General features: G+C 57.4%; 7 protein-coding genes across 7 annotated transcripts; 1 reads left to right on the top strand and 6 right to left on the bottom strand.

Moving 5' to 3' along the window:
- Window positions 1–518: 518 nt before the first annotated feature.
- N657DRAFT_578791 (uncharacterized protein) lies at window positions 519–4,038 on the bottom strand (the record flags this gene model as incomplete). The annotated part of the gene is made up of 6 exons (XM_062789344.1): window positions 519–1,110; window positions 1,197–1,829; window positions 1,899–2,003; window positions 2,062–3,531; window positions 3,604–3,713; window positions 3,778–4,038. 6 exons carry the CDS (start codon window positions 4,036–4,038, stop codon window positions 519–521), a joined length of 3,171 nt encoding a protein of 1,056 aa, XP_062644821.1.
- Window positions 4,039–4,591: 553 nt separating this feature from the next.
- N657DRAFT_134622 (uncharacterized protein) lies at window positions 4,592–5,301 on the bottom strand. The gene has a single exon (XM_062785895.1). It carries the CDS (start codon window positions 5,214–5,216, stop codon window positions 4,689–4,691), a length of 528 nt encoding a protein of 175 aa, XP_062644820.1. The 5' UTR covers window positions 5,217–5,301; the 3' UTR covers window positions 4,592–4,688.
- Window positions 5,302–7,969: 2,668 nt separating this feature from the next.
- On the bottom strand, window positions 7,970–8,743 carry N657DRAFT_658070 (uncharacterized protein; the record flags this gene model as incomplete). Its single annotated transcript, XM_062794857.1, has 2 exons — window positions 7,970–8,547; window positions 8,605–8,743. 2 exons carry the CDS (start codon window positions 8,741–8,743, stop codon window positions 7,970–7,972), a joined length of 717 nt encoding a protein of 238 aa, XP_062644819.1.
- A 296-nt stretch (window positions 8,744–9,039) lies between these two features.
- On the top strand, window positions 9,040–11,157 carry N657DRAFT_648424 (WD40 repeat-like protein). Its single transcript, XM_062793511.1, has 3 exons — window positions 9,040–9,436; window positions 9,501–10,558; window positions 10,633–11,157. The coding sequence occupies exons 1-3, from the start codon at window positions 9,159–9,161 to the stop codon at window positions 10,881–10,883; spliced, it is 1,587 nt and encodes a 528-aa protein (XP_062644818.1). The 5' UTR covers window positions 9,040–9,158; the 3' UTR covers window positions 10,884–11,157.
- Window positions 10,938–12,227, bottom strand: N657DRAFT_601806 (uncharacterized protein; the record flags this gene model as incomplete). Its single annotated transcript, XM_062790111.1, has 2 exons — window positions 10,938–11,284; window positions 11,377–12,227. The coding sequence occupies 2 exons, from the start codon at window positions 12,225–12,227 to the stop codon at window positions 11,116–11,118; spliced, it is 1,020 nt and encodes a 339-aa protein (XP_062644817.1). The 3' UTR covers window positions 10,938–11,115.
- A 1,027-nt stretch (window positions 12,228–13,254) lies between these two features.
- On the bottom strand, window positions 13,255–14,494 carry N657DRAFT_134282 (uncharacterized protein). The gene is made up of 3 exons (XM_062785891.1): window positions 13,830–14,494; window positions 13,635–13,754; window positions 13,255–13,559 (listed from the first exon to the last, which is right to left on the bottom strand). Exons 1-3 carry the CDS (start codon window positions 14,120–14,122, stop codon window positions 13,478–13,480), a joined length of 495 nt encoding a protein of 164 aa, XP_062644816.1. The 5' UTR covers window positions 14,123–14,494; the 3' UTR covers window positions 13,255–13,477.
- Window positions 14,495–14,867: 373 nt separating this feature from the next.
- N657DRAFT_683161 (bactericidal permeability-increasing protein) lies at window positions 14,868–17,158 on the bottom strand (the record flags this gene model as incomplete). The annotated part of the gene is made up of 2 exons (XM_062796547.1): window positions 14,868–16,666; window positions 16,723–17,158. 2 exons carry the CDS (start codon window positions 17,156–17,158, stop codon window positions 14,868–14,870), a joined length of 2,235 nt encoding a protein of 744 aa, XP_062644815.1.
- Window positions 17,159–17,479: the final 321 nt, after the last annotated feature.

Here is a 17,479-nt window from a genome sequence, read left to right as displayed (position 1 = left end):
AAAAACTTGTTGCGTGTGCTACATCAAAACAAATCATATCGATATCGAAAAGGGGCTCTCTCTGAACCCTGCGGGATAACGCACCGCCAACACGAAGACAGGAGAATGATGAGAGGTTGGTTTCAGGAACAACAGAGAAAAAACATACACACAATTAGGCCAGAAAAAAAAGAAAAGAAAAAACCAACAGAGTTTGAGACAAGGACACATTACAAGTACATCAGAGAGCCTCCCACCCCGCCTTCCGCCCAACCAAACTTTGACCAGGACGTGTTTGCACAATGTGGTATCTCCGCCGCTGCCCCTTACCGGAACCAAAAACAGGAATCATGCAAATGCTATGAAACAGGTACCCCAAAAAGATGAGCGTAAAGTGGGCAAGAAAACAAGAAATAAACACCAGGAGAAAACAAAAGGCCTCCGAAGGCGCGCCTCTAAGGACGCTGGAATAATAACCCAGACGTCAAAGCAAAGAGTGGGCCTGGTCCAAAACAAAACAACCCCGCCATCCTCCCCAATCAATGAGGTGGTGGATGGTGTTGCATAGGCGGCAACATACCAGGGTGGTGGTGGTGCGCCCCCGCTCCCTGATGATGATGAACCACCGAGTTCGCCTCCGACATCATTTGGACCGGTCCCGGGAGCCCCGCCGTCGCCGCCTGGTGGAGCTGCATCGGCGATGGAAGCGGCGGCGACATGCTGCTGCTCATCCCGTTGGTGATAATATGATGATGATTCATGACAGGCGAGTGCATGCCAGCCGGGAGAGGGCCGGCGACAGGCGGCATCGGATGCATCCGCGGCGGCGGCGGCGGCGGCGGCGGCGGTGCGGGCAGTTCACCGCCGCCGCTCGCCGAGCTGGAGAAGCTGGATCCCGTCGGATGATCCATGGCGGTATCGGCATTGTTTGACTTATTATTAGGCCAGAGCTCGCGCTCGAGGCCCTCGAGGATGCGCAGGTCGATGTGCAGGGCGCTGGTGGGTTGGGCAATAATCCTGAAGAAGGCGATGGTCCTGGAAAAGAGCTCCCTGAGCACCTGCTCGTCGACCAGGTTTCGGAGAGTGGGGTCTCGAAATACAGCCGAGAGGGTGAGAAGATTGCCCCATTGACTACAAGTTCACACCAAATCAGCCTAATGCACCGTTTATAGGAGTAATCCGGAATAGAGAAGGGGGAAAAAAGGTTTTCTCCATACGCATGGGCCGTCCCAAAAATATTGGTGACGACGAACCGCCTCTCCTTGAGCCCATGGAACGCCCGCGTGCTCTCGATCAGCGCGTTGACTCCCTTCTTCGCATATCGATACATCTCGTCGGGAATGTCCTTGTCCGGGCCGACAACGGGCACCATGAGACCGGAGCGGAATTCGGACGCGGGCATCGGCGACTCGTGAGACATGGTTTTGCTAAAGTTGACCTCAAGGATCGTGCGCACAAACTGCCGGTAGGTGATGACCTGCGCTCCCCAGTACTTAGCGCGCAGTCGTGCCGACAGGATATCTCCGGCCGGCGGATCGGTGGGCTGGAATTTGAATTCGGGCGGCACCCAGCGCTGGTAGCGCATATCGAGTGAGTCCTCAATGTATTCGATGATGTTGCCGCCGGCCCCGCCTCCCGTGCCAAGGAGCGGTGGGAGCGGCTTGTCCGGGTCATACAGCATTCCGTGGATTTCATTCAACTTCTTGCGCAGATACAACTGTGCGAGGTAGCTCTCAAGCACAATCTGGCTGAAGCCCAGGTCTCGGGCCAAGTTGATATTGGGATACGGCATCATGTCCTCGTAGGCCAAGATGTGCGATTGGGGGAGTGGCAACTCGGCGATTATGTCACTAAACGATTCATGTTAGAAATATGCCTTGTGAACCGTCTGCACAGCCAGGCAGCCGGCCTCGACTCACCTCTCGAGTTGCAAACAAGTCCAAAAGGCGAAGACAAGCTGGTTATCCGACTTCTCAGATACTCCAACTTGATCACGCCGCATCTTGCTGAACCGGTCTAAACTCCTGTTGCCCACAAGTTAATGAGGCGAGTTCGACACACAGCAGCAAACGGTGGGCTTACGGTCTCATCTTAACCTGTAACGCATATCCGGCCTCCTTGATGTAAGCGTAGCTCTCCAACACCCGTCCCAGCTGTCCGTGATACAACCCAGCAAGGAGGTATGCATGGATATGCCGTAAGCTGGTTCCCGCAAGCTGGCCTCCTAGGATATCGGTGGCATAAGCGAAGTAGTCCAACCCCGGGATCACGTCCATGTTTCTCTTCAGAGATGTTCCCCCCTTGATGGGCGGGCCTCCGCCCTGGAAGGAGGATCGCCTGCTGGGTCCTGGACGCTCAACACCCTCCTTGGGAGATGGCAGACCGGCCGAGTGCGTGTGCGATGCTTGGGAGGGCGAGGAAGGCTGGATGGGAGATGTTGGTGCCGGGTATCCGTTCCGCGCCATGGGCGAGTTGTGCGTGGCATCACTGACTGGCACCACGTCGGGGATCCTGTCTTTATGCAAGCAGATCTTTCCCAGCGCAAGCACTAACAAGACGAGGGCGTTATTGATGGATCGCTGGAAGACGGGTTTTGCCGGTTTGGGTGATGTGGCGGGCAACTCTGAGCCGTCTGGCGCCGGAGACCGCTTTCTCTTGACCCCCGTCTCGGACTGCGGCGACGGGGTAACGACAAACTTGGCGATGCCAGCGCTGCGAGACTGCTTGCTCGCAGTCTGCTGGACTGTGTCCAGAAAGAGTTTGACCATTGCGTGCAGCTCTTTCGGTATTATAAGCGGGTGCATGTTCTGGATGTTCTCCTCGAAGCTTTGAACATACTTCCACACAATCTTCTCGCTGAAATCCGGCGTCTGAACGCTGATGACAGGCTTGCCATCGATTGGTCCGGGCGAGCCGCTGATGCCGCCCCAGCAGTCGGCCGGCGAGGGAGCGCCAGAGTCCGAAACGTCGTCTTGTACAACCTCCATCGCGCCAGCATCGTGGATGGCCTCCCGGTCGGCCTTGTCCATTCGAAGGCTGCTCTCTAGGCCCTCACCGCGGCCCCAAATCCGGAGGAGGCCGCGCTTCTCTTCTTGGCGAATCGGAAATTCGTCGACGTACTTGACGTTTTCGGCTTCCAAGATACCCCCGACAAGGACCGAAATGGGACGCCACTTTAGCAGGAAAGCAGCCAGCGTGGTATGGTTATGCGGAATCGAGGGGAGACCTGGTCGAACCCTAGGGCCGGGCTCTACCTCTTTTTCTTCGTCCATGTCGCGCGTAATATTACGAGCCTGAATGCTGTCGATAGGTGGCTTTTCGCCTGTCGTGTCTGCGGGTGAAGCCGAGGCAGCATCTTCAGCCTTGGGCAACGCCGATTCGGCCGATTCGGGTCGGTCATCGTCGTCCAACCCCGGGTCGGCCAAAAGGTCAACTGAGGCGCCATTGCGCACCATTGCGCGTTCCAGCCTGCTCATGCGTTGGTCGAAGGAGTCGAACTTGTTTTGCAGCGTCATTAGGGTGTCCAGAATATCAGACGTGACCTTGTCTTGCCTAAATCTCCGGCGGTTAGTGGGATTCGGTAATGAAGGTAGGAGGGTGTGGGAAAGGGTGGGAACGACGTACTGCTTCGGGACAGCCTCCCGGTACTTGCACTCGACTTTCTTTTCTTTGCAGCTCTTGCACGGTTTCAACTCATCGCACTTGGCCTTTAGTTGCCGGCACATGTCGCAAGCCTACGGGGCGTCATGTGTTAGTCAGCGCCCGACCCTTCGGCCCATCTCTGCGGGGCCTACGAACCTGTGATGCCCTTTGCGCCTTGCGCTTGCCCGACGCAGCCGCGACCTGGATCGGATAGGGGAGCTCGCCATGGTGAGCATACTGCGGCGGGTAGTCGTAAGGCTGAGGGTGCGGCAACGGGGTCTGGGGCTGATAGCTTGGTTGCCTGCTGTACATGGGCGGCTGCGGGCCGTTGTCGAAGCTGATGTGCCGCCTATCATCGGGGTAAGGCTGGGAGTGGGGCGGGAGCGGGACAGCAGAATGCGGCGTCACTGGTGTCATCGTATCCTGGTGGACGCTGCCGCCGGTCGAGTGAGGTCTGCGCAGGTGCGGAGGAGTGTCATCGGCGGGATCCGGCTTGATCATCGGTTCTCTGGGAGGATAGGGCGGGAACGGCGGGAGCGCTGGCGAGTGCGGAGGCTGCCGGTGTTCTTGCATTGGCGGGAATCTGTCGGGTTCATGTTGCCGTCGGTCGTCGATGGGCGTCTGCGCTGCCGGAGGAGGAGGGGCCGGAGGTGGAGGAGGGTCACCGGGGCCGGGAGGACGGGCGAAGGAGAGCGGTGAGGGTTGTTGATGATACTGGGTCGACGGTGGGGGAGGATGAGGCAGCTGGCCGGCGGTTGGAGAGGAGATGGGATGGAGCAGAGATACACCGTGGTGTGAACCCCCAACTGACCATGACGGTCCTGGGCCAGTCGACAGACGTGGTCGCTTGGTGTCAGGCTGCCCTTGGTCCATGGCTGGGATCTTTATACATGCATGTACATGCGCGCCTGGTTGACACGAGATGGCGGTGGCCAGCGGCAGAGTCAGGCGACGGGGCAGTACGAAGCTTGCCGCGGTAGCATGGAGGCTGGAGCACAAGCGGGGAGGAAGCCCACGCTTGGGGGACAGCCAAGCAGGAAAGTTGTCAGACCCCGTGACTGTGAGCCTCAGATAACGCTTGCGACGCGCGAGGATGATGAAAACCCCAGCAAGCGCACTCGGCACGAAGCGGTCTGTGAAGGAGTGTGGGGGTGGGGAGGATGGGCGTGTGTATCGGAAAAGCCGCTGACTTGTTCTGCCGGAGCCCCTATCAGCTTTCTGACAGTCGGCCCTCCACGGGAAAGGCTGTTGAGACCGAGACGAACAGAAACCAGTTCGTTACCTTGTTGGGCAGCAACAGGATGTGGTCTGTGTTGCGCGTTCGCGGCCTGGGGTGGGCGAAGTGGGGAGGACGAAAAACGAAAGCTCGGTCCAGGGTAGGGGACGGGTTTCGGCAGGCCAGCAAGGTTAAGGATTGGCAAGGCAGCGTCTGCGATTTGCGGCCCCAGGGAGATGGCGTCTCCGAAAGTGCACAAAGAAGCCGGTGTGGACGAGACCTGCCAGGCAGCCCGGTGCGACAGACGGTCGCAGGAGACGGTCAATGGCAGGAGTGGGAGCTGGCGGAGAAACAAATCGAGGAGCTCGCTGCCGAGCATGTCCCATTAAGGACCTAGCGCAGACGGAACCCAGGATGGTGGAGAGCCACGGGGCTGGCCTCCGAGCAATCAGAAGTGCGAGAAGGGTGGGCCGCCTCCAACTGCCCTCTCGGTCCAAGGGTTCTGCTACACTAATTGGGGTAAGGCGGCTTCTGGATCATCGACAAATTGACGGGTTTGCGGAAGCGAGCTTTTGGTGGGCTCCCTGACCGTACGGATAGCTGTGTTTGTTGAACTTTGTTCCATTGTTCTTCTACGCCCATAAGTTTCCTGTTGGACGGAGTACTCATCCCTCTTTTTGCTCGACACTCCGTTTGCTCAGCGAAGGGGGATAAAAAGAAACAAATCAGATGGGCCAGTGACAACCGAAGCCAGGCGACCAAACTGGCCGGCGGTGTCGGGGCAGCACTGGCATTGGTCGGTCGCAGTCATGCCGGCGATAGCAAACTGATGATTGTACAATACCTATCCACGGCGAGAGCCGTGATCTTATGAGAGAGACGTCGGAGGCTAGCTACATCGTCGTACTGTGTGATATACCTTTTCCTCTGCTTATTCCGTCTCGTTCATGACGATCTCTCGGTTTCTCGTGACAGAGGTCCTCATTCAGGACTGAAAAAGCGTGTCTACGGCCTTGGCCCCACCGACCCGAACGCTGGAGGGTTTGCGGAGATTTGCGGTTGTTCGACAGGCAGGGGTTTGTGCCTCGCGAAAGCTGGCAGTGGCCACACACAGCAATGGATGGCGAGCCAAAGACTCGGCCTTCTCAATGCTCACGTTCGCCTGGAAATAGCCAGCATCCTAATGCCTATTGCTGAAGACCGCAGAGAGGTGATAGCCAGGCGTGCGAGGCAGCAGAGAGAAGAGCTCGGAAACCCGGACACCGCGGTTACGGTTGGGACGGGTAGAATCCCACCTCTCGTCTGTCTGTGCGAGGCATCGTGCATGAGGCGCGTGGTTGGCAGGCAGTAAGCACCAGCATGCCATTGACGGGCGCATGCAACTCTAGCAACGTGGGCCGGGGTCAGCAGAGAGAATATGAACCGTGCCCTGATTTGCCGCACCAAAATCCCATCGGATGATCGGAGAACCCCCCGTGCAGTACCGAAGACCCGACAACGGGACGTGGACGCCGACTTGGGATCGGGCTGTCGCAGGACCATGCCACTTGCGGGAGAGCTTCTTGCCGTTGGTATTCTTGGGCCCAGCGACCACGTCAATATTGTCGCTTGACGTTCAACGGAGGCGGGGTAAAACAAAATTCAAAAGAAGCAAATCATATCAACCTAACAGGGTCGCTCGCCCTTGGAAAAGACAAAAGACGATCAACTACTCCTCCGTAGGTACGTTGGCTCAAGAGAGGGTTGTTCCGCAATGGAACAATTGCAAAAGAACCTGAGCTGGGAGCTTGCGGGGACAACGTGGAAGGCTTGGAACCTGGAAGGCTGCTCCGTTCCTTCCAGTTGACGGGCCAGAAGCCAGACGGCAGTGCCCGCCCACTTCCAGAACTTTTCCACTTCCATTCTCGGGCTTCTGCCTCACCTCAAGGCTTCTACATCTCCTCGCTGGCTCGAAAACGATTGGCTGGAACATTCACCAATTGTTCATCTCATCATTCTGGACGCGAACACTGGCGGTGACCTTGGATCAACATCTCACGGAATTCTGTGCCCCTCCACAACCCACACACCAAGGCGGGACATTAAGTCCAACTTCGCAACTGCGAGTTTCACCATCAACAAGCTCCGATACCACGAATAGGTACCGAAAGTGTTTGGCAGCTCGCCATATCTCTTAGGCATCATCCTAGTCGTTGGGTCCCACCCAGGTGGAACCGGCACATTGTCCAATCACTCAGCAAAGGGACATCCGAGGAACGTGGGGTGAAGGTCCCAATAGTTTGGAAGCAGGCCGCTTCCGAAAGCCGTTTCCAGCGGCCCGCCGACTCGATTCTGTCGCCTTCACATTGCGGTTATTTCCCGGAGAGAGATGAATGAGACACCGGAGCAGAAGACTCACTGTGGGAGACAAACTCATATGTGGCGGCGCGGTCCGCTCTTAAAGTCCTGAGCAGTCAACAGTCCCCCACCCATTTGCTCTATGCCGTGTAAAGGTTGCCGTGCGGGTTCCGCGCAATCAGCGGTTCGATCGGCAAAAGCGCCATGCCCACCGTGATGCGAACCAAAGGCGCATGTTTGACATTCTCGCTCAGTATGTACTGATTGATTGGGTGCTGGCTATAGTCCATAACGGAAAATGGACATCATATCTCATACTTGATTCCATGGTGACAGGGGACGCCTAAAACATGGCGAAGACTTCGCTGCATCTAGGCATCCGGTCGTAGACGTATTTCGGTGTGCTGTACGAAAGTACGATGCAACATGAGTTGTGTCCCGGGTTAAAATCTCTTATGGCGCTCCCAGTACGAGCAAGGAAGCAACTTCTCTGATGATTGATCTTTCAAAACCCCAGGCAGGGCGGGTAGCGCTGTTGGCGGGGTCAAAGTATCACATCAGTTGTTGCTTTTCCATCCGACATGAATCCCAATGCCTGGCCCCAGGACGTGAGAGCGGCGTTGCGAATGATGTTGGGACGATTCTAAACACCTTGGCAACTGTCACTTTCCTTGGTAGGCTTCCTGCAGCTCTTGCGACAAACACGTCGCAAAAAGCCGAAGGGGGCGTTTGTGTTTCAATTTATATGCTTCTTCTCTGGAAAGGGTCTCAATCGAGCGGGACAAAGATTGTCGGTCAGGAAAATTTTGCCACCTTCCTCCGCTTCACCCTTGGTGGGTTCGGCGAGGCAGGAACCTCGTCAGCTTCCTGGGTATCTGCAAAAGTAAACCCGGGCAGCCTGGCGGCCTGCGAGATCTTGGCCGTCGCCTTGGACTCGGTTGAAGCCTCGGTGAAGACCAAGTCGCCCTTCTTGCCGAGGGTCTCCCGACTGGCCTCCTCGAGCAGAATTCCAAACGCCAACAGGGCGGTTTCGTCCATGCTCCTCTCGTCGACCAGCCTAGCCCCGACAAGACAGCGAGGTCCCAGGCGAGCCGCCGCTGCCTCGTAAAATCTGCTCGCATAGCCGTGCACCGACTTCAACAGGCTTCCGTCGGGGAGGTGGCGGCCGCCGCTGTCGGGGAGGTCCTCGCTGGCCCAGTAGATGTCGTGCTCGGCGTACCGAACAGGCGCGTTCTTGCGCCGGAACAGAGCGTCTTCGGGCGCCAGCTTTGGGTTGCGTGACGAGTACCGGTCGGCCGTCACGCTCAGGCGACGCTTGCTTCTGCCGCTGGCCGTTTCGGAGTCGTTGAGGGCCCCATTAAGGGTGACGCGTCCTGGCAAATGGAGGTGAGTGTCTGCGGGATGCCACGTATATTATCATCGAAACCAACCTGCCACGGCGTCGTAGGCGTTTGCCGCACGTCCCCGGGGTCTCTTAGCACTGCCAGATTGTGCGGCCGATGGCGACAGCGGCGATGGCGGTGAGCTCTCATCCCAGCTGTCGAATCCTGAACCCGAGGACGACTCCATCGATGTCTCGAAAACGTGTGATTTTTCCATGGATGTCAGGAGTAGGTTGTCGACGCCATTCAACCCCACACTGAGAACCAAACGAAAGTGCGTTTGAGCGGATTGCCAGGTTTCATGGCCAACATGGATGTGTGCCTGGGACGTGTAAGCGCGAAGTAGCAGGAATAGTATCTTGTTTCCTTTCTCTCACCTCAAAGTTTAGTCCACGTTTGTTGAACAAGTCGGGCTTGCTGGGAAAAGGAGGTCGATTTTAAAAGGAAAGAGGTTGTCGGAGGCTTTGCTCAGAAGCCGGGCCACCTTATTCTGCAAGCAGCGGCCCGCCCCACCGAGACCGCGTTCTCACCCGACACCGAACCATTGCTGGGCTCATGCACCTAGATGACCCAACACATCCCACGGAAGCTAAGCCCATGGCATGAATGGGCTCCTATTTCAGCGGTCCCTGGGCATTCTGGGGCCGAACGAGTTCGCCCGGATCCAGACGACATCGCTGCTGACGTCCTTCTCGGCAGCCCCGCGTCTCCGCTTTGACGGCGGCGAGCGTGCCGTCAGTCATGCGAGTGGCAGTACTGCGCCCGAACCTGTAATCGGGGATACCGGTGGTCATTGGGCTGATGCATCATCAAGGGTCTCCTTTTGGGCGCACCAGGCCAGTGTCAATGCTCTCGCCCTGGAACGCTTCGATGGCCGCATGTGAGTGATGGGCCGCTCATCAGATGACACACGCTCGGCCTAACTAAGCTATCTTCCCGTCCAGATTGATATCCGGAGGTTCAGACGCAACCATCAAGCTCTGGGACCTTGAGCAGGGTCCTCACCACCAGTTACCACAGACTCACACTTACCGCCCCGTTGCCGTGGTTGCCCGGGCGGGCAGCAGCAACCCCTCCGGTCACGGGCCCAGCTCTGCCGCCGCCGGCCACCGCTTCGGCATCACCCACCTATCCTTCTACCCCTTCGACAGCGCGGCGTTCCTATCCAGCTCCCACGACCAGACACTAAAGCTCTGGTCCACCGAGACCGCCTCCGTCTCCGGCACCTTCCATCTCGGCGCAAGAGTCTATACGCACGCCACCTCTCCCATAGCGTCCCACCTCCTTGTCGCCTGCGGGACCCAACACCCCGCCGTGCGCCTCGTCGACCTGCGCTCCTCCTCCGCCGTGCAATCGCTCGTCGCCCCTGGCCAGATCGGCGGTTCTGCCGGCGCAGCCCTATCCGTCGCCTGGTCGCCGGCCCACGCCCACGTGCTGGCCTCGGGCTCCGTCGATGGCGCAATCCGCATTTGGGACGTGCGCCGATCCAACGCCCTCGTCGCGCTCCTCGACCAGGAGGACATCACCGGCCTCCCCCCCATCACCACCACCAAGGACAACACACCCCGAGCGCCGCCGCGCCTCTCAGCCAAAGCCCACACGGGCCCCGTCAACAGCCTCACCTGGACCGACGATGGGTCCTACCTCGTCTCAGCAGGCCACGACGCACAGATCCGCGTTTGGGACGCGGCCACGGGTGCCAACACGCTCGCCAACTTCGGCCCTACGATCCGCAATAGCAGCAGCAGCAGCAGCCATCATCATCACCATCAGATGGGGGCCCACCACCTGAGCATGTTTGTCTCGCCCGTGGGACTCACCCCCCCCCGAAATGAACTGCTCTTTTTCCCGAACGAGACCGAAATTCTGGTCATGGACTTACACGAGGGGAACATTGTTACTCGACTTAGGCAAGGAGGGATGATGATCGGCCCGGCTGTTGCGAGTTCGGAGATGACGTCAAGAGGCGAGGAGAGAAGCGTTAGGAATCGGGTAATGAGCAGTAGGTGTTTTGTTTGACAGCCTTGACACCGATTCTAGTTGGTTGTTGTTGTGGCTAACGCTTCGTGTCTACAGTTGTTTGGAGAGGGGCTGGCGGCGGAGGCGACTCGAGTGGTGTGGTCATGGGAGGGAGTAACTCCCCCGGCGGCATGTTCAGCGGACATTCGGACGGGCAAATCAGGGCCTGGATCCCGCGACTCGAAGGCGTAGACAAAGAAGCAGAAGACGGGTCTGCCCAAGAAGATGAGACAATGAAGTCAAAAAAGAGAAAGGTTCTTGACGACGCCTACCGAACTTTGATGGGGCGGCAGATTACGTTTTGCTGAAGGATAGATACTTGGTGGTAAGTACACGATCAATCACAAACAACCAGGACTCAGACTTTAATGTTCGACAAGTTCTTCATTTTTAAGAGCCTTGATACTCTTCGTCAATCTTATCTCGAGGATGATTGGGTATGAGTTAATAGTACAATTGAGTGCAACGCCGCGACAAATGAGACCCTTCATAACTCATACATTCTACCCAGTTACCGTCCATCCGAGGAAAAAAATAAAATCAGACACCACTGAATGTCTCCTGAGGAGTCTTGGTGCTGTGCCGCCTCTCGCGATGGTGGGTTGTGTCGTCGTGCTCAATCGACGGATCGCCGAGGTGATTCCTCAAGACTGAAGGAGGCACCTGGGCGGCGTCGGTAGGATCGCGATGGGCAAATGCGTTACCAGATCTTTCCCAAGAGTTAGCTATGGACTACTTTGCACGGAGCGTGAAATAAAGCCAGGAACGTTCTGCCCCGCAGGGACAAGTTCACTTACTTACTGGTACGTCTTGTTGCCGCCCATGGTCTTGCTGCCGTCAAGGTCTGAGTCGACGCGGGGGTCCATCTTGTTGACCATGTCGCTGTTGTGCGGGCCAGCAGTGTTGGGGGCAGGTCCAGAGCCGGTGCCGATAGCGCCACGGCCGTCACGGTCCGAGTCAACGCGAGGGTCGGCAGCGTTGGCCACGCGGCTGCTGTGTGGGCCGTAAGTGCCGGCGGGGGCGCCGTGAGTGCCGGTCACGCCCGTGCTGCCAGAACCGTAGCCAGTGGCGGTGGTGCTGGAGCCGTAGCCAGCGCCATGGGTACCGGTCACACCGGTCATGCCAGAGCTGGTGCCGTGGGTGCTGGAACCGAGACCAGCGCCGGTGCCAATAGTGCGCGAGTTGTCCCGGTCAGAGTCGACACGAGGGTCCATAACGTTGGCAACACGGCTGCTGTGCGGGCCGTGAGTGCCCTCGGAGGTTTGAGTGCCGAAGCCAGAGCTACCGAACTCTCCGTGACCAGCGGTACGCCCTGCGCCCGTGTTGCCGATGGTGCGCGAGTTGTCGCGGTCCGAGTCGACGCGGGGATCCATGGCGTTGGCCACACGGCTGTTGTGCGGACCGTGTGTGCCCTCGGTGTGTGTGCCAGTGGTGCCGTAGCCGGTGCTGCTGTACTCGCCCTGGCCTGCGGTGCGGCCAGCGCCCACGGTGTGTGAGTTGTCGCGGTCCGAGTCGACGCGCGGGTCGGCAGCGTTAGCCACGCGGCTGCTATGCGGGCCGTGGGTACCCTCAGGTTCGCCGTGGTGGGCCTTCTTGTCGGGGTGGACAGCGCCCTGGACGGCGTCCTTGACCTTGTGCATGATGCCAGACATGTTGATTGTTTGTGGTGGATGTTTAGTGGTTGAGTGTTTTGTTGGAGGCTTTGTCTTCAATGTTTTGAGTGCTTCGAAATTTTGAGTGATGATGGATGCGGACCGCTCTTTGGGGACGGGAAGAGGTCCTTATATGCCTCGACGGGCAGTTGAACCTTCCCCGCCTGTGGCACGGCTTCATCACACCTAGTTTGCACGTAGGGCGTTGACTCGCTGCTCTGCCGTCATTGCCATCATCTTGGCCGGTTTCATCAACTGCGGTCCGCACAAACCAACGTCTCCGCTACTTTGACTGCAGGTACGCAATTCTTGCGCTGCGGCAGGCCAGCTCGGCCGGCAGGCGGCACGTCAGAGCTCATTACCTCATCGACGTCATGGGCTACACTCGTGTCGCATGAAAGCAGCTCTCAGGCTCCAATTCACCCTGAAGTTCATATGGGCCAAGTGCTCAAGCCACTCCTAATGTGGGGCCGACTGGACAATCGTTCGAGGACAGGCGTCATCGACGTCAAACGAAAGGGCGTCTGTGGCTGAAGGCGATGCTGAGCCACTTGAAGTAACGTGAGATGAGCTCATGCTCGTCGCTTGCAACCTTGATCTTGCGGGTGATCCACCGCAGATCCGCTGTTGACGTCCCATCGGTTCCAAGCGAGGAGGAATCGCGGTATCTTTCGCCGTCGAGCCCGTGTACTGTAGGTCATATCCGTACCTGGTGCTGACCTGACCGTACCACAGACGGATGCCTCTGCATAACGGTTTTGAGCTGAAAGCAACTTCGTTCCCTTTGTCTCTTTCTCCCCACATTTCCACGCGGCAACAAACTTTGTGACGTCATAACCCGAAGTAGAAGCCATGTAGAGTGCGACTCTCTCGAACGAACAGAGCACGCTTGAACGTTCACAGATTTAGTGCAAGGAGATCCTTTGATTTATGCCCTCTAATCATAGACAGAAACACAGCACATAGTGTGATTAATGGCGTTTGTTGACAGTTTGAATTGAGCTTCGACTTGGTACACGCTATCATTCGAGATTACAAAACTGAAATTTGAGGATTAAGAATCATGACTCTCAGGAACCAGACCAGCTGAACGCCCAAAGGTTCAACAGAGCGAGATGGGTATATGGAAATAGGGTATCGTATCGTGATTTTGACCTGAAGGGTTTGCAAATGTAGACCGACTAGCAGCAAGCAACCTGAAGCCAGCAGGAAGTTGTCGAGTACATCTCGTGAGTGTTCGAGCACCCCTTTCAGACAGTCGAGCGGTACCAGCGGCGGCGGCGGTAGTAAGCGCCGTCGACCGGGGCCGTGTGGCGGCGCACCCAGTAGATGCTATTCCCTCCAGTCAGCATGTTCGAAGTCCCTCCCGTCAGATATGAAACGGTCATGTCAAAAGGCTTCTCTTACCCCAAGATGGCGCTGGCAAGCCAGCAAATAGCGCTCAGGAAAGCAAAAGCAATGGTAGCCTTCCACTGCGAGCACGAGGCCGTTCCATTGAAGTTGATGCCGTCCCAGTCAAAAACATATCTGCCATCGAACAAAGTCAGTGCTCTGTCTCCTCTCACTCGACCACAACATAATAAATACGGATGAAAAACTCACCCGCAGCTGCCATTCAACCAATCAACCAGCAAACCAAACGCCACAAACCAGGCGACGCTAATGACAAAATCGGCCGGCCAATGGATGAAGGACCCGCTGAAGGGGAACAGCCAGATGATGGCCAGCAAGATGGAGAGACCCGCGAGCACCTCGGTGTAGATGTGGCGGCCGAGCTGCCACGAGTCGGCGTTGCGCACCGCATGCAGGTACTCGCCGTTGAGGCCGGCCACGATGGCCGCAAAGGCCAGCTCCGCGAGGCGGAGGATCATGGAGAAGAGGTCTGCGAGGATCATGGTGGCGTGGGTATATCTGTTCTGCTTTGGTTTTTCACTTAAAGCTCCTCTTCCTTCGTAAAAGGGTTTACTTTTTCGTAATAATTTGACTGGCACCGTTGGGCAACGAGCTGCTGTGTGGGGGGACTGCTTTGATGGAGAGGAGTCGGGAAATGAACGGCAAGACCTCGCGGAGGTGGAGGAGCACTTGGCAAGTTATATACGTGTATCACAGCCAGCACGACGTGGTTGTGTGTTAAGTCCCCCCAGTGACACCCTTCGTCGTCATCGGGCTTGTGTGCACTTGTGCTGGTCCAGTGAGCAAGGCAGTCCCTCACACTGATCAGACATGCCAAGACTGCCACAGCTCCAAACGTCACTCTGGCCATCACCTACTTGGCCTTGCTTTGCGCGTTCCAAGCAGCCAGTCAACGAAAGAGGCCATTCCCAGCGCTGATGTGTTCGATGAACCTTGATGGTGTCCGGGTTGGCGGGATGATGTCATGTGGCGTCAGTGCTTGGGGGGTTCAGACAACACGTGAGTCCCTTCCCCTGGCGGAATCTCAAACTGCCATTGGAGGCTCTCCAGCTTGCGGTGCGAGCGCGGTAGAAAAAAGTGTTGCTTTCAAACTGCCCAATCGACGTGTAATCATTACAGCCTTCTCCATGGCAACTAAGGAAACCGAAACTGCGCAGACCCGTCCCCAAGCCATGTTGCTCGTACCCATCAGCTCATTAAAAGAAATAACTTATCGCAGTCTGCGTATCAGGTCATCATCGTGGCATGAACATCAAAAATGCTGTTCCGCCAGCCATCCCGCTCATTCTCGCGGATCCTCTGCGGCGCCTGCTCGGCCTCGTCCCTCCACAGCTTGACGATGCTCCCCGGCGCGTAGACGTTCTCAAACACCCCACGCCCTGGCTGACCCACACCCACCCGAGCATACAGGTCCGGATCATCAGGAGGCGTCAGCCTCGCCAAGACGGCCTTGAAGAACGTCTTGAGATCATCCGGATCCGCGATGCGCGTGGCCCGGAGCCTCTCCCGCGCGTACAGCAGCTCGCGGTTCGCAAAGTGCAGCGCGTCGCCGATGACGGCGGCCATCTTCATCTCCATCGTCTTGCGGATAATGGGCCGGAGCAGTGGCTTAAAGAGCCAGGACAGGAAGCTGAACTTGCTCCTGCGCAGCTTGAAGTTGAGCTTGTGGATGCGCACCCTAACGCCCCGCAGAGTCAGAATCTTCTCCATTCTGTCCCGGCCGACCTCGACATCGAGCTGCACGTCCATGCCCCGCTCGTCGAGCTCAAACGAGGCAATGCCCTCGTCGGCGAGCCGCAAAAGGCTTGAGTGTGCCCGCAGCCAAAAGCCAATCTCTTCCCCTTTGATGGAAATCCCGTCGATCCGGATTCGGACCAATGTCTTGACCGCCGAAGTGGTCCGGAACTTGGCCTTGCGGATCTCGACATCATTGAGTGTTTCGACACGTAGCCTGTAGGGGAAGAACGATGTGTGATTGACGGTGACGCCCGGCTCGAGGATAAGGTTCTCGAGCAAGAGATCGACTTGCGGGGTGGACACCTCGAGCCTTGGAATTGGGACATAGTTGACGGACTGGACAAGGAGCGGGACAAACACATTAATTGCGTCTGCCATAAGGTCGGTGTTTGTGTAGTACCCTCTTGGCGACAGGATCTTGAGAATGGTGCGTGAAGTATGGACGAGATGGGATATATCCTTGTCCCTCAGCACCGAATAAAACGTGGACTGCAGTTGCGACAACAGTGCTTCAATATCGTCACGCAGAGAAGAGCCCGACGAGAGTTGCTTGGACTTGGCCCGGAGCTCCTGGAACCGTTGTTCGGCATGGTCAAAGAAGTCAGGATCGGTAAACATCTCCTGAAGGGCGTCGCCCAGCTTCCCGACCAGCTCTTCGAAATTGGGGTCCTCGCGGCCGTGTTCCATGACAGTTTCGGCTCGCTTCTCCAGCTCCTCCCATTCCCTCGCCTCGCCAAACGAGCTGAGGAAAAGCCAGAAATTCGTCAGAGCCCGATCCGTCTCGGGATTCGCGTCAACCTCCTCTTCGGCGGCCTGAAGTGTGTCCCGAGCGATGCGGGAGTACACCATAGCGTAACGCTTAAGGAGAAGAGACAGCGTGGAGACGGAATCAGAGTAGTCCCTGCGTCGGCGGAGATTTAGAACGACGTCCTTGAGGCGATGGATCATTGTTTCCTTCTCTGGGCCTTCGAATTTCTGGAGGACGCTGCTTTCTGCCTCGTCGACGACGGTGGACGCGGTCGCGCTCAAGATCTTGGAGACCTCGATGGTCTGGTCCGTCAGGTCCTGTTGCGACGGCGGGCTGTGAGAGCCATTGCCCGGCTGTTTGACTGACTCCTGCTCCTGGGCCGAGGGCTCGATGCGCTTGCCCGCTTCCTTGGAAGCTTCCGACAGAGCAAACGCCGTGTCTCTGAAGACTTCTCGGGCTACGACATTGAGATCTCCCAGGAACAAGCGGAAATCAGAGTTAGTAAGCAACAAGGAGCCGAGCGTCTGGAGGCTACTGTAGACTATTGTTAGGTGTTAGCACCCCTGCCTTTTTCGGATCAGCTGGAATGCCACATACCTGCCGCCGTGTCGGCTTTTGCCCTGGCCTTGGTGGCGCGCTCAGCAATGTGCTCCATGTCGACAGACACCCTCGCCTTGGAGAGGTACCAGATGAAGTCCTGGATCTGGTCGTTTGCATTTTTGTGCTGCAACAGTTCGATGAGCTGCCGTATCCACTGCTTGGTGTAGTGCACCAGCGCCTGGCCCGAGTCGCTGAGCTGGGTGTTGTCCGGGTTCAGCACGTCAGCGGCCAGCAGGGTGCGGAGGCAGACAATGGCCTGCTCGTTGGACGGCATGAAGCCTTTAGACAGGGCGCGCAGCATCTGGTACGTGTGCAACTTCTGATGCACCCGCCGCTGGAGCGAAGTCTCGTCATCATAGCGAGGGAGCAGCGGCTCCTGCTCCGCAGACCGGCGATGACGGCCGGCCCCAAGGCACGACGAGATCATGTCCATGTTGGTCAGGCAAGCCTGTTCCGCGAGCTTACTCACTTCTGCTGCTGAAGGCGCATGCGGGCCTTCAATTGTCCGGAACTGTTGTTATTCAGCTGCGGGGCAACTCAGAGAACCCACGATGTCTACTGTAATCTCTTTGAGTAGATGGCCTCCGGAGTTGCGGGTTGGCGTTGGCCATGGTGCTTGTCAACGCGAGTCGTGGTTGTCATCATCGCTGCGAGTGACCGAGAGGTAACGATGACGTCGTGTCAGTTGCAACGCATCCCTCCTACCCTAACCCCGGCTCGGCTGGCTTGTCAAGCCGCAACACGACAGCCACTC

The sequence above is a fragment of the Parathielavia appendiculata genome (genome assembly GCF_033297405.1).
Source record: "Parathielavia appendiculata strain CBS 731.68 unplaced genomic scaffold N657scaffold_13, whole genome shotgun sequence".
In the NCBI taxonomy this organism is placed as follows: domain Eukaryota; kingdom Fungi; phylum Ascomycota; class Sordariomycetes; order Sordariales; family Chaetomiaceae; genus Parathielavia; species Parathielavia appendiculata.
This window is presented reverse-complemented; position numbering and strand designations above follow the sequence as displayed.

Coding starts and splice junctions, on each gene's coding strand:
- N657DRAFT_134282 (XM_062785891.1), bottom strand. CDS start 14,122: ATGATCCTCGCAGACCTCTTCTCCATGATCCTCCGCCTCGCGGAGCTG. Junction 13,755..13,829: donor TGGTTGAATGGCAGCTGCGG/GTGAGTTTTTCA, acceptor GTTCGATGGCAG/ATATGTTTTTGACTGGGACG. Junction 13,560..13,634: donor CTTGCCAGCGCCATCTTGGG/GTAAGAGAAGCC, acceptor TGGAGGGAATAG/CATCTACTGGGTGCGCCGCC.
- N657DRAFT_648424 (XM_062793511.1), top strand. CDS start 9,159: ATGAATGGGCTCCTATTTCAGCGGTCCCTGGGCATTCTGGGGCCGAAC. Junction 9,437..9,500: donor GAACGCTTCGATGGCCGCAT/GTGAGTGATGGG, acceptor CTTCCCGTCCAG/ATTGATATCCGGAGGTTCAG. Junction 10,559..10,632: donor TAGGAATCGGGTAATGAGCA/GTAGGTGTTTTG, acceptor TCGTGTCTACAG/TTGTTTGGAGAGGGGCTGGC.
- N657DRAFT_134622 (XM_062785895.1), bottom strand. CDS start 5,216: ATGCTCGGCAGCGAGCTCCTCGATTTGTTTCTCCGCCAGCTCCCACTC.